This window comes from Adelges cooleyi, unplaced genomic scaffold (assembly GCF_023614345.1).
Source record: "Adelges cooleyi isolate 19-005CV unplaced genomic scaffold, UGA_ACOO_1.1 ACOO_flye_CR_arks_rails_tigmint_CR_PRNA_2, whole genome shotgun sequence".
In the NCBI taxonomy this organism is placed as follows: Eukaryota; Metazoa; Arthropoda; class Insecta; order Hemiptera; family Adelgidae; genus Adelges; species Adelges cooleyi.
This window is the reverse complement of record NW_026095860.1, coordinates 5,996,849-6,019,152: the sequence shown is the minus strand read 5'-3', so window position 1 is coordinate 6,019,152 and position 22,304 is coordinate 5,996,849. Positions and strand designations below refer to the sequence as shown.

General features: G+C 29.0%; 1 protein-coding gene across 3 annotated transcripts; it reads right to left on the bottom strand.

Annotated features, from left to right (window-relative positions):
- Nucleotides 1-6,649: 6,649 nt before the first annotated feature.
- On the bottom strand, nucleotides 6,650-21,761 carry LOC126833644 (transcription factor 21-like). Of its 3 annotated transcripts, none has more exons than XM_050565086.1 (3): nucleotides 21,515-21,761; nucleotides 17,135-17,441; nucleotides 6,650-6,830 (listed from the first exon to the last, which is right to left on the bottom strand). In XM_050565086.1, exons 1-3 carry the CDS (start codon nucleotides 21,535-21,537, stop codon nucleotides 6,696-6,698), a joined length of 465 nt encoding a protein of 154 aa, XP_050421043.1. In that variant the 5' UTR covers nucleotides 21,538-21,761; the 3' UTR covers nucleotides 6,650-6,695. The 3 variants fall into 3 exon arrangements, with proteins under 3 accessions (XP_050421043.1, XP_050421044.1, XP_050421045.1); XM_050565087.1 differs by having other exon boundaries at nucleotides 21,573-21,761; XM_050565088.1 differs by lacking the exon at nucleotides 21,515-21,761 and adding an exon at nucleotides 20,493-20,589.
- Between the last annotated feature and the right edge of the window lie 543 nt (nucleotides 21,762-22,304).

The following is a 22,304-nucleotide window of genomic DNA, read 5'->3' as shown; positions in this document are numbered from 1 at the left end:
TTTTATATTATACTTTTTTTTTTCAATCCCATATAAGTACAGTTTTTTTTAGCATCGTAAACACGATTGGCATCATAGTCAGCAGAGCAACCCTCGGCAACACCCAAATGACTGCGACCAATAGTTTTAGGTAAGGAAGAATAATGTTAGGAAACAAAGTATTAGGTTTCGTCAAACAAGACATTTGTGTGTGTAAACAACACTTGCCGATACTATGTATATTATAATCGTTGGTAATAATTTATAAACCAGGTTTTCCTCAGTTCCCACAAAACGGGGTTCTGACGTTCCAACATATGGTGACCGCCGTGAAACCGTTTCCGCCGAGATATTGTTTTTATTATTTCAAAGAAAACATATTATGCTTTGAGGTTTAATGTACGACGAATACGACGTAAGTGTTATAACAAGGATTCGGGTCCGTTGTATATGTATGTATTATACTATAATACTATAGTAATTAGCTACTGTTCGACTACCACAACTGTTGTTACCGCGGTGTTCGCTTTGGTCAGGTGTACAGCTGTAGTTAAAACAAAATCTCGAAAAACAAACAAAACACAATAAACGCCTATGAAAATACTCGACACCGTAATTATTGGTGTTTGTTCAACCCAACCGGCCGGACAAACGTTTACAATATCAATAATTATTATTATTAATAAAGTATTGTCATATAATTTCAAGGTTTAAACAACTGTTTAAGATAAATAGGTATTTTATGTTCTCGCTTATCGTGACAAATTGTTAATGTAATAATACCAGCTAGAAACAACGCTACTGCGATTTCATAGTTGGCAAAAATATGGCTTTATTTTATACATACAATAACATATAAAATGTTTGGATAGATAGAAAATACTTATTGATTAAATTAAAAAAATAACCTCCGATGGTTTTTTTTTTGTTTATTTATTGTTAAAAAAATCTAAGAGAAAGATCTTTAAATATTAGAATTGCTTATTTTCTTTTTTATGTTTCTCTTCTAATTTGCATTGCAAAGGCATACAAAAGTAAAAAATTAAGCAAGTACAAGTACTACTAGGTTAGTTTTTATATTTTAAGTGTAATTTTTCGAGGAAATATGGATGTTGTAGTTTGCATTTTGTAGCCAAAAGATAAAAAGTTTACAGAAAACATATTTAAAAAATAAAAAATTCTCATCTTCGTATCGAAGCTAAATTAGTAAAAAAACATTCTGCAAATAACACTTTTTCTTCTACGAAGTACAATTTATTTATTTTTTTAAATCTTAAAGAGATAGTCGACAAATTTGAAAACTTTACACTTTATTAATTTTTCCTTTTAACAATTTTTTTTCGTACTAAAATATTCTATTATGAATTTAGTTTATTAATATTCTAATTTTTAACACGCATTTATTATTGTTTTTTCAAATCCGGATTTTAAAAGTCCCGTCTCTTGTACACATGATTGATGTTGTAAAAAATATTGATGAATTTAACGGTTCATTAAAATGTTATTAACCCATCACGGGTCAGTCTATTGATTCGTTAAACCTTTGATGAACGTTCTCCGACCTGTTAAGCGCGATTCGCGAAAACAGCGGCCATATTACAAAAGTTCTCTGAACTCTGCGGATATCCAACACATCATTATCTCTCTCTCCAAGTAGATATGCCGAGAACTCCAACAAAGAGATTTCTAAGTATAAAATGAGTGAGAGGGTAATCTAGCGGTAAGCATAAAATATTTTTACCAATAAACAAGTCTATATTAATTTTTGAAACTATTGATTTATGCTAAACATTTATTATTAGCTTTGTTATTATTAGCATTAAATTATTTTGATTAACTTGCATTAAAATTTACATTACGGCTCGAGGCATGCACTCGCTATTAAAAAATACACAATACAAAGTTTGAATGAAAAACAAGCGATTTGTAATAAAAAAAGCACTATTTATTATTTTCAATGCCGTATTGAGTAGTGGTAGGGTGGAGAGTTGAAACTCTCCCAAAATTGTTTTGATCAATGTCTAGGCTAGTTATTTTTTTAATCATATTACCTATACCTATGGGCATTAAATAGAACATTTGAAAGTGCTCTCAGAAAAATTGATCGTGCTACTGCCTTGATTATGCTAACCAAAATAGAATGTTAAATTTTATTACAAAGAAATTATACAAGGAATAAGAGTGAGTGAATAGATGGAACTCCGATGTCGATACCCATTGTTAATATACATTGTAATTTTAAGGACAAGGATGGTTGGTCGCTCGCCGTACCGGAAGTCAGAGTTAGAAGATAAGTGTTTTGTGGTATAAGCCGAACCGAAAAGTGTGTTTTTTGACGAAGGTCTAAATTTTTTTTAAATTCCAGGGAAAAAAGTTTTCTTTAGCTTCGATAAGGAGCTGAAAATGTATTGTTTTTACAGTGTATTTTTATTTTATACGTCTGGACCCAGGATATGTCTTAAACCACCGAACCGATTTCTTCAAAAATAGAAAGTCTATACAATTTTTCTTAAGAATTCCTTTGATGGTTTTCTAGATTCCAGCCTGAGGGTCTGATTCGTATGAGATATATTTAGTCCATTATTCAGAGTAATTATGTGGCGGTGGAGTGTTACATAAGATCGGAAGCCATTGTGTCGGTGTCGACTTAACTGTACCACAACTAGAATACTTTGCATGATTGTATATTGAACATTAATCTTTTTGCAGCGAGAGCTATTTAACCATACTGAAGAAGCGTACTCTGCATAGTGCATTGGAGTATAGTAAGGCTAGTGCCGACGTTCTTAATGTGGATGCCGAAGCCTCGCAAGTTGAGTCAGCTAATTTGTGTATGATATCGATTTGTTGTTTTGAGTTTGACAGCAATGTTTTCGATGTGCTGTTTAAACGTTAGTTGTCTATCGAGTTCACTCCTACGTACTTCAGGGATGGATTTTATTCAAGTGTTTTACCACACAGCTGAATTCTAGGTTTGTATTTTTTTGGATATATTAATGATGGTTAAAGAAGCAAAACACCCAACCGACTTGATCGATAGCTCTCGAGTTGCAAACCTTAATTGCTTAGCAGTATAAAACCAAAGGCAGGGCCATATTTCCCATTAGGCAAGATAGACACGTGCCTATGGCCTCTAAATAAAAGGGTCTCACTTCACATACGCAATCTTTAAAGCAAATTTTTTTTTTTTTGCTAACTATTTTTAAAAAAAAATGTATTTATGTAACAAAATAAAGATAACATGTTATTTTCAAGAATAAATTATTCATAGTATCCTGGTTGCAGTTTTCGTTATGTAACAACATATTACAAATTAATTTTGTATTACTTTGAATAAAATTTGTGACTTTGACAGTCGAAACATAGGTACAATATTGCATTTTCTGTAATAATCTTTTTAACAATAATTACAATAAAAAACTACCACAGATGTGTTTAATACGTTGTTCGGAGTAACTATGTGTTTTTAAAACAAGTTAGGGTGGACATTTTTATTGGGATAAGTACTTTTATGGGTCAGCTGTAAAAATTTAACATTATTTTTATGGCGGCTATGCATTTCAACAAAAAAAAATTCAGTATTATTACTCATTCAAGTAGTTCTTAGTTGTAGTAGAATTGTAATAGTAAACAGGGAGAGCAATGTAGGGGAGGTATTTTTGATTTGTATTAAATTTATTGGAAGGAGTCCCAAAAATGGCAATCCAAAGCCTGACCAAAGGTACCAACAATAAACATAAACAGTGATTTTTTATTAACACCGACACAATGTTCATTTAAGGAGATGGCAGGGTAAAAAGCTTAATCAACAAACACAAAAGTGAGTGAGGACGAGGAAGGGTATTTTTCAATTATGTTTTCCGGTAAAAAAACTTCGCCCGAGGAGGCGTTCGTACTATCACCCTCATCAAAAATCCACCCCTGAGGTAAATAAATCATTACAAATATTATATTTTATATTCCATGCTGTGAACAAATATAATATTATAAATTATTGTCTGTTGTAACTCAAGTAACCTTCTTCTCCGCTACTTTTGTCAGTACATGTAAGTAAGTTTGTTCCTTGGTAAATTTTATAATATAATGAAATTGTGGCACCGAGTTTATGTTGTCATAGCTTAAAGTGATCTGTACACTAGACCTCCAAGTACATTTACTACAAAGTATTTAGGAACAATTATAAATGACACTTAAAAGTAATTCCACTTGCGTTTGATTATAAAACAATTGAATACATTAATTGTATGTGATATTAAAACATTATCGAGCACTGAGGAGGTACAACACTGTAGTTGTTATGAACTTATGCGAGCTTAAACTTTCTAAATTTCTGAAACCCACTTGCAGCGCTTCAAAAATAATTACAAAACGTACCGAGCGCATGTAATACAGTATGCTATATTATGAAAATTTTACGCAGTAGGTATATGGAAAATGTAATTTTATTAATATAATCGAGGGCCACGATTCCATTAGGTACATCCACTTCAAAGACATTACACTATTTTGTGTGCAATATAATTTATAAGGAAAGTTACACTATACGATTAATTGAACTCGGAGTAACTCATTAACTGACTAAAACGAAAGTATACTAGAAGTGACGAAAGCAAGTGTGTTGTATTCTACATCTATACACGGGGCTCTAATATTAGAGATACACCAATGAATATTAATTAAATTTACTATATCATTGCAAGTTAAAATAGTGGAATATAATAGATTTTTCTATACCTACAATTTAAAAAATTATCATTAAACGAAAATATGTCAAAATAACGCCGAACGTTTAGTAACGAATGTTTATTACAGACCACTTGAAATGCGACAATAATGTTAAATGAGAAGATTGAATCTCTGCGTTTGAAACAAAACCCGAATTGTGGTGTACCTCTTTCAGATGAGCCTATTCAAAGCCCACGCACGATAATATTGTATTATAGCTGGCCCAAGGCTAAATGTTTTATTAGGGTCCCCGGGGATCGTTTTTGAACAGTATTTACACATTCAAAGTAATTGTAACATAACATTTTCAAATTACGTCTACAATATTCCATTTTGAGTCTAACAATCGTGTGATGGGATGGTATTGTATTATAACATTTTTCATATTTTAAGGGGTAAAATATAGGCAATATTTTTACAAACTAAAATCATTTTTTAATTTTCATTTGTATATTACACTTATTTTTAGCTTGCAAAGTATAAATTGTTTTATACTGTGTTGTATACAGGGTGGCCCACAATGATTTTGACAAATAAAATAACTTTTGTTCTAGTGGATATTTATTTAAATAGTCATTTTTTTTATTGTAAAAAATGTCTTTAATTATTATAAAAACTATTTTTTTTAACCATTTATTTGTGGCTAAAACTCAAATAAAGATTACTCAAACAGTGGGTATTTTTGGATTAATTCATAAGTGCCATTTTTGGTTTGTTTTTAATAAAACTAAAATTTCAAATTGTTATAACTATGTTCCAACTTTGAATTCTGAAAAAATAGATTCTGAGAAGTTCCCCTATACTGGGTAGCCGAATGCAACATAATACTTGTTATATTATGAATGGCTTACATTTTTTTTTCCTTAGTATTTATAATATTTATGCATTTTTATCCATAAACTCGCCGCACAGATTTATTTAATTGATCACATTTATAATATCTTGTTGACATAAAATCAATGTTCATAATTTGTCACTATTACAATTAATGTCAACAGATAATTATTAACAGCCCTTAAATATGTTTGTGAATAATGAGCTAAAACAGTTGGACTAAGACGAACAAACATTTTTCGGTGTGTACAATTTCACATTACCCGACAACATTATTAATACCACTCAAGCGTCACAGACAAATCAATAACGGCAATCGAGGAAACCTATAGTAAGTATTAACGTCAAACGGTCTCATTATAATCTAAGTTTGTGCGTGTCCGACATTGGCCTTTGCGCACAATTTCAGATCAATTTATTCTTTAAAATAGCTCTCATAAGGTATTAAATATTATTTGGTTTTATACAAATTGACAATAAAACATGTAGGTACCTTTGTTGATGCGTAACATAATAAATGATGATTAGTTTAATGTAATTTAATAAAATTCCATTGAAATGAAATAAATTCTTCCTTATTGTCTGTATTACCGTGTACTATCTGTGTCAATACAAGTGATGGCGATGATGTTAACTATTATAGTCGGGACTTGGCGTCATAGAGTGTAATTAAAAGATTAAGTTCTTCGACTTTTTTTTTTACATTAAAGGACATCGTATTACTTTTTTTTAATTAACAAAAATTAAAATTAAGTTCTGTATTTTTTCTCGACATCCTAATAAAAATTGAATGCCAGCGCTTAATTATTATTTTTTCCTCGAGCCGTTGAAGATCTCTAACAACTTAATTTAATAGAAGATGTAAAAATGCCAAAACGGTTTTATCGGAAAATGTATTACATTCATTATGTTAATTATTATTATTATTAAACTACAATAATATATTTTTGCGCAGTTTCCTGCATTTTTAAAAAACTTAAAAGCTAATGAAAATTAATAATATTGAAAAATTTCAAAAGTATAGGTATTATACCAGCATTAATACAATATATCTAATGTTAATTGGTTTCATAAAATATATATTCAAACACAATTTTATAATCATGTGCAATATATTGTTATGTAAAAGCATTTATATAGTTTTAAACAATCAATAGTTAAGAATTAATAGACGTGTAGTAAGTATTATAAGGTGAATAGGTCGTCTTCTGCCCTAGCATGTAACAATCGTATCGGTCTTCTTCGGGCGATGAGCATTCTTTCACTCCGCTGTGTACGTTATACGGCCAAGTCTGCAAAATAAGAATGTAATTAAATTAAAAACTACTCCGAACAATCGAAATAAAATGTTTTGTTTTTATTATTAAAAGTGTTTCTTAAGAAAAGTAACTTGGAAAAAGTAAATAGTATAAACAGTTCCGGAGACAGTACAGTTCATACTAGGATCTTAAGTTGATAACTGTTGCTAAGAATGCATTTACAGAGAATATGGAAACATCATTTAATGGAAACACTAAAAGGAAATAGTAGCATGGAATGTAGACAATAACGGTCGTAATCCAGTTTTTTAAGTTTCCAATAGAATTCAAGGTATGAAAGATAATTGAAAAAATATAAAGTATAGACAAGCTAAAACCTTATTACGCTTTTCAAAACTATTGTGTGGAAGTAGACAAGAGATTGCAAGACTAAGGTCGACATTTTAAATTATTGGGAACCATTAAAAGGTAAAATAACAAAATCCTCGAAAAATAATTTTGAAATCAATTGGAGAATACTAGTAGTATCTGTAGATTTGTAAAGCTCTTAAAGAAAAATATATATATACAAAATATAAAGCTTACTTTGCAGACAAGAAGTTTGGATACCAGGAAAATACTTACAAAAGTTTCCAGTCGAGTGTGACGTCATACTAAGTAAAATTATACATAACACTTGAGATGGGTAGGGCCAAATGGAACTTGGAAACAGTATAACTCACATTTTGAAAGACTGACTTCAAACTACATTTAACATAGACATTACCACATGCAGCTGCATTTGCTATTTGAGCAAATAAATACAAGATATGGCTTGAATACAAAATTTACAGTTGAGTACAAATTTCAAAAGGAAAAAACACGACTAATTAAATTATGATTATAACTTTTAACGTATTTGTATTAATTTAATTTGAAAATTTCAGATTAAACAAACAATGCGTTCTACTGCAGATATTTTGAAGATTGCCAATAACCTTAATAGTTTTGAAATATGGGAGTAATAAAAATCGAACATTTAAACTATAATACACTTTTGAAAGAGAATTTGTACGATTTAATTAACAATGAAGTATAAACAAATTTTATTCAACTCATTTTAACCCGTCTTCACCTGTTAAGTAAATTATCTTAATATATTATTTCACATTCTGTTATTAATGGCTATATAAAAGGAACCCAGTCTTAACGATTATTATAGTATTAATATGTAAATAATAATAATAATTACTTTTATAAGTAATTGGTAATGTATGTATTTACTTTTTTATTACTTATATAAAAACAAGTACCGCTATTAAATTAATACGATTATATTTATTATAAACAAAAGTAAACCGTCTATTTTTTTTTATACTATTTTAATTTATAAGATATATATTATATATATAATAGCCAATTAATCAGACGTAAAGTAATAATTATTTAAAAGATGTATATTTTTATTTAAGTGTATATATTTTATACCTTTGGTTGGGGGTTTTAATTTCCACTGGCATACCATTCATGGTATTCATTCTGCATGTAAGCCGTAAAATAATAATTTTAATTTACTCTGTTTATTTTTCATTTAATATATTCACGGATTTAAATCTTAATGCAATTTCGGGATTATAATGTAAAAATAATACAGATTTATCGACACACGTTTTTTATACGTTGAAAACAGATCGATTTTAGTAGAATTTCTGGAGTTTCACAAAACTCCATTTTACAAAACAAAACAAATGTGGAGGTACTAATAAAAACAAAAGAAAATAGTATCGAACTTGTGTACTCCGCAATGCATTTTTTTTAGAAAAGAAGTATTATTATTACAGCCAACTCAGTCAACGTTAATGTTTTTTATGTCTCTCTCTCTCTCTAACTTCTTATTGTACTGGATTCGTACAGTATTCCAAAATTCGCATCATCGTGTGATTGTAATGAAACCAATTACCACTGTCACGTTTAATAACTGTTCAACTCTACTTCAAACTTAGTTTGATCATATTTGGATTTATCCGAAGTCATTCAGATCAGAAGTCCATCTTCAAAAAAGGATTTCAGTAAGCAGCACATTTATGGACTCTTTTAAGTATACAAAAACGTATTGTTGTATAAAAGAAAATAAGCAAAAAGCCATCCAAACATACAAACATGGCATCAAACGTTGAACTTTTTTTTTAAATTATAAAAAATAACCGTTTGACATATTTTACTTTATATTTCAGTTTTCAATATATATTGCAGAACTGCTACCTTTGATAAAATAAAATAATGTTTGAGATTTTTGATTCAAAATATATTGCACCGTTTTAAGTAGTAAACATAGACCCATTCAACTTTATAAATTACAAACAAAACTTAACGCTTTAAATAAGTCAAACGTGTATGTTACTTTGTAGATATTTATTAATTTCTCAAAATTGTAGCACGCAGACTTTAAACAAATATTTTAAGTAAGAATATTCTTGGAGTAAGTTATTTTTAATAGCATTTAAACAAAAACTTATGCAATGTCAACCTAAATTGTTTTATTGCTAAAACTAATACAAGTTAGATACCTAAAATAAAAGTTAGTTATTTTATTTAAGTTATTTACTTTTATTATTGCTATGATTCACAGAGTAATGCTGGGTTGCACAAAACTTTATTGGTTCTATAAAGTATATATAGGGCGAATCATGTTGCTCCAAACTGGTTTATGAAGCCAATAAAGTTTTGTGCGTCCCAGCATAAAATTATTATTATTATTTCGGTAAACAGCTGCAAGTGAGATAAATGTATTTGTTTGTATTGTAGACTATTTTCTACCAACACATTTTGTTAACTTTGAAATTGTTTAGTTCTTAAAAATTTAGAATACTTGATGACTTGCATACCATGAAGTATGAATTTTGTACATCAAATACCTATTCAAATCCATAAAAAAAATGATATACTAAATCGTGTTCTAATTAATAATAATAGATTATTTAACATTAATTTTTGTATAATAGTATTTTTTATTTATTCGCATATAATAATTTAAAAGTCAAATACGTGAAATAGACTAAAACAATTTACAAACAAATATTTAATTTAAAATTATTTTTTTATTTTAAGTTGAAAATCATTAAATTATTTGAAGCATTGCTTAAACATATTTGTGCAGACATATTTTGTGTTTGAACTAGGTTTGAAGTAAAGTTTTTTTTTCTTAAATTTATTTGTTCAATATTTATTTATGGCTTATTTTTTTATATGATTTTTTACTACAGTCTAATCATTTTCATTTTTCACTTCAACTTCCACCAATAGCTTTTATATTTTTAAGAATTATTTCAGTAATATAGTCTTAATAATCTTGATAGAGTAAAGACCCTATCCTAAAAAGATTAGATTTGATTTGTTTTCGTTGGGTTTCGATATCTATAGGTTCGATATAGGCAATTTTTTTACTATCTTAATTTATAACTAAATAACTAATGATTATACATGTATAACATACAAAATTAATTGTTTAATCTAATGTTGTTTTCATTGTTATTTGTCAATTAATAACCATTGTATTTTATGCTTTATATTGCTGATAAAATCTTGGGTACATTTTGATACCGCTAAAAAACAATATTTTAAAATGTAAATCGCGTAAGCTATTTTTCGATTATTTTTCATTCAAGATACTCAAAATAGAAAAAAAAAATTTTCAAAAAGAAATTTAAATATATTAGAATAGGTATCTATTTAAAACCGACGTCATACTATGGAGAGACTAAATTCGGCATTGTATAGTTATTCGGATATAATTTATTTTTATTTTTTAATCCAAGTTAATAAAACTTTAAGTTACCAAACGCGGGGGGGGGTAGCTGCCCCCTTTGACATCCCTGGAGAGGGTGCTTGGCGGTGTACAATAAATGTCATTAATCGAGCTATACTGATACGATTAGTTAGAGTGAAATTAATTACTGTTCGATGAACCCGCAATGCTTTCTACCACTGTTGTATTTTCGAAATCCCAAACACGGACATAAGGTGTACAACGGTATCGGTAGGTACTTACTCGATAGGTACTCTCATGTGATACGCTTTGCACTAACAATATGTACGGCGTACAGTAAAATAATTAATCTTTCTCGTGCAAACGTTGGTCTACATTAACAAACTGCGGCATTGACACCGCATAGAACGCCGACAACGAGTGACAAATTGCACCTGCTTGGCATTCGGTCGATTCGTCTCATTTTTGGAGCCTGTCGCCGACTGCGTAGGCGGAGACGCCGGTAGTTTCTTCTTACTCATTAGTCAAATCACAACATTATAGTGCAGTCTTCGCGGGTTATATTTTATAAGATTTCTGTTTTTTTTAAATCGCAAATCGCCACCGTGTATAAACAGACAACGACCCAAGCGTCCGTTTTAAACTTGTTTACAAGTGCAGTTACCGAAAAGCAAAGCGAACCGTGCTGGATTGATTGTTGTTGTTTTGTTCCCACGATACACTATACGTATACAACCTACGTCCCATAAAAGACTATCATCACAAAGTATCAACAAAACCCTATTCAAATAAATTGTTATCCGCCGTTAAAAGTCCCGTGGAAATGCAATTGAATTTATAGCTGAACCTGACACTTGGCGTTGAAATTGCCATTAAGCATTAACACGTGTGCACACTGTAAACGTATACAAGCGCACACTTGTCGAAAACAAATAAATTTCATTTTTGTTTTCGTTTATTGTAAACAGTTTAGAGCTCTATTCAGATATTTTATCCCACTTGTATTTTATTATGAGAATATATGTATGAGATAGCTTGAATACCGTGTAAAACCAATCGAAACGTATCGACCCCGCTCATGCAAAACACACCAAGTCAGTCAAAAATCGCCGTTTTTTCGTCCAGATTTATTTACACCACAATATATTAACTGGGCCTCGTCAATAGAACTCTTGTTGAGGCCCAGGTTATTATTATTTAATAGAACAGAAAAATACTAAAGTTTTTTATCACCCGATAATGCCAAAGAGGTTATATCAACAAAGATTTACAAAGAAATCTATAATTCAACAGTCCATTTTACAATATTCTCGACACGCCCAAAATATCAAGTTGAAAAAAACACATAGTAATATTTAATTTAATATTATCTAAGGAGCGTTTGAAATAGAAAACAAAATTCGAAGTAATAATTACTTTTTTTTTTAAGTGTTACTTACTAAAATTAAATTTCTTTTCTTATGAGTTATAGCAAGAGTTTGACAACCTATACAGCAATAATTGTCCACCAATTGATATTATCACGCCCAATTAAAGGAAAATGGTAATAGTTTTTTAATGATTACAAATAAAAAAAAAGAGATTTTAGTAAAAACGTTTTTAAACATCATTACTAGACGTTAGTTTTTCGTTTCAATAGTACATAATATCTTAATACTATTTATTAAAATACTGTTGAAAATACTTTCAACACCATTTAAAAATACATTTTATAAAAACTTTTAAAATTTTTAACACTATTTGTTTTGTATTTTTCTTGAAACGCATTTTTTATATAGGAAATATTACTTTTGCAAAAGTAACTGCCTACATATATATTGAACATATTTCCATTTGTAAGAATAAAAAATAAATTAAATTTTTTAGAAAAACTATAATCAAATTTTATAAAATATCAAATAAAAATTAGTCTTCCGTTAAGACGATAAGTTAAAACTATTGGAGAGTTGCTTTGTGGTGTATATTATTGTATGTGGTTAATAATTACAATATTAAATAAAATATTATAATTATCATTTATAAATACTACACTATTTATTTGTATACTAATCACCGTTCTTTCCATTTTCCTTAGTAATCACTTCTAAAAGCTGACCTAAGGTAAAGAGATAATATAACATACTGCGATTAGTCTTTATTGCTTTTGTGTCTACATATATACGAATTAACTGCGTTAGTGTAAATGATGATTTCCGTTGTGTTCTATATCTAGTAGTTATGTCATGCTTGTTTTATTTTTTATGTACATTTCTATAGAAATAGCTACTGCGATTATAACACTAAACTATGATATGTAAACACATAATATACTGTAGCACTAGCGGTATAATCGTCGGGATTGGAACTCCATTTGTAATTTGCGAAAGAAAAAATAATGGTGAGACACGGTTCAGTGGATTGTAATAAGATTGTGTAAGAAACGGGAGAGATAGAGGTTTTGAGAATTTGGACATTGACGCGCAAACAACGACAAAGGATCGGACTCGAATACTTTTAGGTTTATACTCAGGTTATGCACATGTCATAGTGGCGCGACATTTCCTTTGGCTGATAACATTCAAACGCCAGTGAGGGTTGCAATTTATTTACCGTTCAGATCAGCCGTCATAGCTGACAACGAACGACGTAAGTGTAAATTACCATCATAGTACGACATTGCAAATTTGAAATTTCTCAGAGCATTTTCCATTTATGTGTGCAACAGAAAAAAAATACACTTAACGCGTCAGCAAAACCTGGAATCCCACTAAATATAAACACCGGTCGACGGCTCAACATTTTGATGTAATCTGTGCTTATAAGTCGCATACATACTCGTACGAATTATGCTGATCGGTCATATTAATATAATTATTGTCCGACCGCAACACGCTCATAAAATATTACACTATTCCTTCCAAAACACCTAATTCTCATTTTACAATAATTAAATTTTGCATTCTCTTGTCGTTTTTTTATTTCAACCGATAAAACAAATGCAAGACTCTGTAAAATACAAAATAATATCATAAAGGGCATTACTTATGACCTAATCTAACTGTTCCTATGGAATTTAACACAAACATGTAGTATGAGGAAATCGCAGCCCAATTTAGTGCCTAGAATTTTGTTTTTTTACAGTATTATAGTTGTAAGTGTTCGAAAACAGGAATGAAGAGGAGAAAGCATTATATATATATATATATATATGTATCTTTATAAATGTTTCTTGGAACTTAAATGAATGTAGCTTAGTTACTTTGTTACTATGTCGTTGCCCAAATAAAAAATAACATATATCATGCAGTTATAGTTGTAAATTATAAAACATGGAGTAGTTGGTCTGACCCTGTATGTACATTATAATACTGAATTAATTAATAGAACGCCACACTTAGGTACTACTTTTTAAGGCGTTATTATTTTTTTTTTACCTGATTTAGATTAAATCTAGATCTAAATTTGTTTTTGATATTTATTATAATATTATTGAGGATGCTTTTTTTGGTAATTTATTTTTTTATCAGACTAACACAACCTGCATTAAGGATTTCATAAAAAAATAGCCTCTCACATTCCCAGTGAAGCTTTTCTAAAAAACCAGTTTCCCTTAGACTTTTAAAAGACGTGAACTGAAACTGTACCCTCAAAGAGTTTTTATTGTAATTATATTATAACAATGTTATGATTTAAATTTTAAAAAATCATTTTTTTTTCCTTCACTTTTTTAATTTATGGTGAACCAAAAAATGATCATGCAATTAAAAAATCGTCGAGAGGGCCTAATATAGATGTGTATGTCGAAATGTCGATGTTAACCATGTTTATATGATAAATGTGTTTATAGATGTTTACAAAACGCTAATCTTTGTTCTGTCACGCCAAAACAGTATGTTTTAAATAAACAGATATTAATGAACATTTTGATAGATCGACTTTAATTGGATTCACTGGGTATTGTGTTCAGTTGATAGGAAAGAACGTAAACCCGTATGAAATAAATTATTATTAATTATAATACAGAAGTTGGAATTAATCGGGTTATTAATTGGGTTATCAAGACTTCCCTATTAGTACGCCTCAGAATGTGTTGTAACTAACGTTCTAAAAACAAATACCTAATAATAATAATAATAATAATAATGGGAAATAATTAAGAAAATGCGACCCGAGTAATAATTTATGTACGGTCGATCGTTTTAGAGCGGTTGTTAACTGACAGATAGGCATTGACGTGTCTGCAGTGATCACGTAAATCATTGCATGCAGGCGGACGAGCATTAATACATATTATTTATTTAGGATTCTGATGGTTACGAGATTGGGATTCAGTCGACCGTCTGAACTTCTGTTTGTTCAGTCGTTTGTCTTGCTTTCGACCGAATAAACACACTATATAGCATAACTCACACACACGTGGGTGGGTAAGATCCCAATGACGAGGAAAACACCATGTTAAAGTGTTCAACTAGCACCCCCTCGACACCTATGCCTATGTAGTAACCCGTATTCGTCTAAATATACATATTACATAAAATAACTTTAATTATACAGCTCAGATAAATATGTAATAAACATATATATATACGTGTGTTAGTAAATTTATGTCAGCTGTAAAATACTTGCTGTAACGCGATTTCTAACAATATTAGTTACCTATACGCTGCGTTTATTGATTGTATATAAATGATTATGCAATAATAATAATAATTAATCATTTTGCGTATTTCTATTCTAGCATTACCATTCCAATTATTGTCAAACGGCAAAGTACGCGTATTGTATTAAATGAACAGAATTCACATTTATGCGAAAACCAACAGTTATCGTTTTTACTTAATAGTATAACCTAGCTTATTAAAAAAAACTAAATCGGTTGTACAAAATTCAAAACAAATATAAATTAATAAACACATAAGTTTTTCTAAATTTCCGCCACTCCGTGCATTCGATATCATTATTATTACTATTTTGTTAAAAAGTTAACGACAATTATTATAATCTATATAGCATGACCTTATTTGCCTATAATCTCATGTACAAGTAGGGAATCTCTTTCAATAATGCATAATTTATTTTATGTATAGTATATACAACAAAATTCCAAAACTAAATATCCGTTTTGAACGTAAATAGCTGGTAGTAATGGAATTTAACGGATTATCTGGTTTCTCAGAATGGAGTTATTATTTTTAATTAATGGTGTAAACTACGCGTTTTGTAACGTTTCATACTTTGACTAATTATATTAAATAAATCCGGGTAATTTATCAAATCCCGATTTGTATATCCCTTTACGGTATACTTCATTATAACCCGAATTTCAGTTCCACTCCTAATAGATGCCTACTTGTTCTCTGAAATATTAATTGTTCGTATTTACGTACGTTAAATTAGACAGGATTTTCATAAAAGTAATCTTAATAAAATCAAAATTTAATTCTAAGAAATTCAAACTAAAAATGTGTTATAATTTTGTTTTTTTCGTTTAACATTAAGTTATTTCTCCAAGCTTCAAAATAGAAACTCGGTACTTGGTTAGATATAGATTAAAAAATTGTTGAACCCAGAAAACCATGACATCAAAAAACTATTTCGATTTCCGTAATCTTAAGTTTTAGAACTATTATAAATTATTAAGATAATATAGTTATTCGTATAGGACCTACACATTTTTTACCACCGACCTCATGAAAAACTTATATTGTCTTCCTAGACAGCAAAATTAGAGAAGACAGTGAAATACCGTATGTTTAGGCTTTTGCAACTCATATGAAGGGTACAGGGAAAAAACCAGCAAAGTCACTATTTTCTAATTTAAGAAAAAACACGTTTAAGTAATGTTAAAATATGTTTTAAAATGTTAAAGAAATCTTAAAACTTTGAAAATATTGTTTATTTTTGTTTATAATCATGCTTAAAAGTAAAGAACAGATTCGTTTTGTATCAAAACGAATTTTATTACAAAAAATTGCCATTTTTTAAAAGTGACTGCTGGTTTTTCCCCTGTACCCTTCATATATTATGCAATTTTTTTACGAAATTTCGTTTTTTAAATTAGTACACATATTTGGTACACAACTTTTATTTGGAATGTAATTACTTTAACTAAATTATCCATCGATTATAATAACAACGTACCTGTACAATTTTTTCGAATACGAAAATTCAGTCTTTGAAATTTCGATAATATTTTAATAATGTACGATAAAAATATCAAATTAATTTCGTTTCCATATTATATCCATGTACAATTTGATATCTTATGTTCCATATCAAAACCACTGCGCTATCATATATTCAATAAACAAACAGGACGTTACAAACAGGTGCGGTCAGATTTTTCCTCAATGATACAACTGTTGATAAAACCGGATAATAAGGTTGTCCCCTTTTAATTAACAGTTTTAATGTATTTTAAAAATATAAATTTTGTTTGTGCTCTACAGGTTGTGACTTGTAATACTCGTAATAATTAGGGCAATAAGAGCTAAGGTTAATACCAACGGACTACACACATGCTTTGCAACTTTCGGTATTCTCGCATTCATGCTAAACTATATTTGCGACTTTCTGTTACATAATTAACTTCAAAGCTAAGGTAATATTTTACCATAGCGTTGGCCGGATGAGCAGTTCCGGTAACGACGGCGGAGTCTGGTTGGTCGGATGCGGAAAGCAGTGAGCTCAGATGCGCTATGTACGTGGTAGCTAACCGCAAGGTATCCAACTTAGACAGTTTAGTGTCAGCCGGTACCCAAGGCAATGTCGTTTTCAGCCGGCTAAACGCTTTGCTCAACACCCGCATTCGCGCTCTTTCCCGAGCATTAGCCGCGTTCCTAGGACATCCCTCTTCCAAATCGTGCTGTTGCTGTTGCTGCTCCGACCACCAATCTGGTCTGCGTCTGCCCATGTCACATCTGTAATGAAAACAAATCCTATAGAAGTACCCATGGGACCACTGCTACATGGTTAACCGTTATATTATAATTCAATAGTAAATTCTATATTTGTTTTTAACTAAGTTTTAACATAGCGTAAAATAATTTATATTTTGTTACATTTAATGTGTTATTTTATGGTTTTATTGATAAAATGTAATATTTGTACTGCTTACAATTTTAAACGCCATTTCAAATACAATTTAAAAAAACAAATTCCTCATCACATTTGTTAAAATACCGCTATATTTAAAAAATGCTCTTGTTCTATATGAAGTATTAATAGTTCGTTAGTATTATTAAATACACGATCCATCGCTTTTTTGATTAGGTTATCCTATCTAGTATTACCATATTTGTTGTAAGATATAAGTAATAGGATTTAAAACTCGCAATTTATAATATGAGATTCGAAATTTATGGCAAAGGTTATAGTTTGACTTTTTATCTTTAATTCTGATAGGTACATTTTTTTGGTTATTTTTACAACAGTGACTACTTAATTTGTAAAATAAATAATACATGATTATATTATCTAAATCCGCTTTTTGTCCTTCGATGTAAATATTATCAAAAGGTGGGGGAAATATATTAATGGGCTTAAACTAAACATATGTGATAAGATTTACAAAAAATGACTTAAAAAGTAGCACCATATCAATAGAAAGAAAAGAAAGTTCAATGATAATCGTGTGCCTATTTTTGTAATCATACTTTACCATACATTAACAAACATTCGAAACTCTTTTGTAATAAACCGTAAACATAAAAATGATTTTACTTTATTAAATTAAAAAAGTAATATTTTGAAAGAGTAGAAGAATGTAAAGTAGAAACTAAAGCGAGCTTTTAAAGGTTTTATAGATTCAGAAAAAGTATAAAACAACTCTAGAAATATTTTGACTGACATAAATAAAAAATATCCAAGTTAAGCCTCTGGAGGATATCCCTGAAAGAGAAAACCGTTCTAGAGTGGGGAGATGGATGTTTCTTTGGTAATTTTTGTACTCTGAGAGTGAGGCATAGTATTATTTGATTTTCTATGTAGCGAACGAAATGACAAATAATGTGCAAGGTCGAGGTACTATGATTCTAAACGATGTTTTGTTGGTAAGTAAAAGATTAGTATCGGCTTGAACGGTAAGTACTTTAGTAGTGCGGTTTTTTGATCGATTAGATTTTGATAAACCTCAAGGGTATGATCTGAGACACTATATAAAAAATGAAGAAGGTTGGTAAATTGCAATGACATTGCACGTGCTAGGACAATAAGATAGAAAAAATTCTCAAAAATGATGTCTACCTTTGTTGAATGTTGGAGACAGTTTTAAGTAAAGGTTTAAGACTAAAGCGGCTAAACCCAAATACTTATGAAAAGTGGCAAGGAAGCAAAGTAAGTATTTCAAAATTTTAATTAAACTATCTACTACTAACGAATTGCCTGACAATGTTATATTGTAATAATGATAGCATGAATGATGTATAATGGTAATTTTATCACTGTACATATTTAAATATAGAATAACAAAATCATGGATTAATTGATGAATTATTCAAAAGAATTCCTATACAAGGACAAAAATGTTCAAGAACGTTAACCAACTAATGATAGATGTAATATGCCTAAAACATTATATTTATTTTAACTTTGCAAGATTATGCTCTACCTAAGAGTAAATAACAATTGTAGTAATTCATATACAATAGCCTAATGTGATCTAGAGCCAGTTTGTATATAATATGTCAACATATTATTCACAACACATATTATTATAATAACGCGTAAATAAAAATAATAAACTACAGACAATTGTTTTTTCTTTATCCACGCTAGTAATTTGACATTTTATTACACATGTTATTAATTAAATTATTAAATAATTTAAATAAAATATTTATTTTCTATGATTTATATACAGTAGGTATAGGTTTGTGGCCGCTCACAAGCATAAAAACATTTTATACACTTCGTTTTTAACGCGACACTTTTATAAAAAATATTCTCACTGGTTTTAAAACTAACCAAATAAAAAACAAATTGAAATATTGTCCTTATACGCTTTTCAATATTTAAATAAAAGTTTTCGTTCACATGCAAAACACAAATATTTATTTATTATAAAATATAGTCGTATATGATACTAATCAAACGAGACCCAGAAAAAATTGTATACAGGAAACTTAAACTTTGTAAACCGGAAAAAAACAAGCAGATAAAAGTACAATATACAACTCTGTTTTATATGTTAGACATACGTCTAATGATTATTAGACTCTTATTAAAGTAAAACATTTTTTTTTTTTGGTGGATTTTATTAAATTGACAAGAAGACAGAATGAAAACGATATTTGTAATGTATTTTTTATGAGTGGCGAGCAAATAAATGAACAATTAGCCAAAAATATACAGATAGAAGATACATTTTAATTAGGTACGTAAAAAACACTAAAATTTTTTTTTTCAATAAGACACTTGTTTTCAATATTTAAATTTGCTTGGAATATGATAGAATATCGAAATAAATGTTTTAATTGAAATATGTCTTAATTATTTCTTGTGTTTTTTAGAAATTGTAATTTCGATACTTAGCTATTATATTCTAAAAAATTTAATTGTTTTAAACAACTTATCACATCTCATCAAACGATCAGTCCTTTTAAGTAGTTTCTTAGATTCAGAGACCTCGTTGTTCTGCTTTTGCGAAACTACAGTTGATCTCACGATAATTTAACCTAAGGACACAACTAGGATATCGCAGATTATCATAGTTTTAAATTTATCAAAATTGGTTCAGTAGTTTAAGCAGGAAGTGAGAACAAATTAATATACACACATATTTCCATACATTTCATTTAAACAATACTCTCCTTCCGCAGTCGAGTAAAAATAGTTGTCAAGCCAGATCAAAATATCAATTACCTTTTACCTTCAGCGGTCAAGCAAAAGGTTATTAAAATTTTTATAAATACAATGTAAAACTTGGTAAATAAATCCAAAGCTAATTATTGCACGACGTTATGAAAACTTACCTACTAAATAAATATATGTAAAAAATTTCTACTGATGACCGTGACACGTTACAAATCCAAAAAGTAGTATTTATTACAATAATAATACGATAGTATGTTTATTTTATTTATAAAATTTAACTCTGCACAGTTATAAATCAATAACTATATTTTGTGAACCAATTATGTTCTAGAAATACTTTATTATTGAATAACTAGGTCATTGAACTATTATCTATTCATACTACTGCGAGATAAATCTTTTATATTTTTACTATTCAATTTAAACTAAAATATAGCAAGAATATCGGTCGTTTGATAATTAAGATAAACTAATTACTATTATTTGTTAAATGATAATTAATAATTTTAAAAATATTGTGAGATTATTTGGAATCTTGATTATGTAATATGTTTTTTAGAAATGTATAATACCAACCATATTAAGTGTATGAATAATAATTATTATTCACTTGTAATACATCGAAATAAAAGTAAATTATTTTTTACCAAAAAAACATTATTTTGAGCTGATTTGATTATTTATTTATAGTGTGTTCAAAGTTAAATTAGAACGATATTATGATTATTATTTTCCTTAATTTTCTATATTATATATAACGCTTATTCCTCCACATCTATAGACTTTAGATTTAGCAACAGGAGTATCTCAGAATATAGAGGTTTTCTTATGTCATAATTTTACACATGTGTATATATAACATAGGAAATAAAAATGGGTTTAATTAAATCGTTTCACTCTTAACAACGTTAAATGTGTAATATTTTTTCAATAATTGAAAACAGACCGTAATTAAAATATTTATTCTACCCGTAACGTTTTTACTATTAACTATATGAATGATAACAATACAGAATGTTCAAAATATATGATAAATAAATTGATAAATGCGTTGTATAAAATACAAATACAAACAGCACATACTGCACAAAACAAAACGTATTATTTCAAAATATAGCAAGCATATTAATAAAATATTTAAAAAAAAATTTTCAAAAAAAATATTTTTACGATAATTTACCTCGAGATGTTAAGTTTATTCATTGCTGTATCGGATTACAAAAAAATGATTTATATACCTGATAATAGCTAATATTTGTTCTGTGTAACATTAAATATGATATCACATTTGCAATGAGATATGATATGACATCTTCAACTGTTATTTTTATTTCATCTTATTCGCAATTTTGTATATAAAAAAATGTAAAAAAAAGATGTGTAGCGTTTATTTATTTTAAACTCATTTATATATTAAAATAATTCTATTAAATATGTATAAATGAACGTATTAATTATTAATTTATTACTTATTAGTAAAATAATATTAAATGGAAAATTGAATGTATATTAAATAAAACGATGAGAGGAGAAAAATTAAAACGAAATGGCTAACAATGAATTTTACGATGAGCGTCCGGAGTAAAAAGTATCGTCACGTAAGATCCAAAGGAGTGTCTTAGCTACTAAAAATACGATTTAGCTACTAATTTCCGATTTAATGAAATGGGAGGAGCTCCAAGGGACTTCCTCAAAATGGGCCACCAATAGTGCATGGTCGTAGGAGGAAATCATACGTTTCAAACCGACATCAACCCTGAAGATTAGCGTTTGGACAGGTTTATTTTTGTCTTTCTTCTAAAACATGTACTAACGTAGAATCTTAAAAGAACCCTGTGTAGAATATAATATGGTGCACATAATATTTCATGTGCACCAATGGGGAACGCGATACATTATATATGATACACAATTAAAGGCACGACGCGTTTAAATTTTGTAAACAAAATAAAACCATAGCATCTATATGT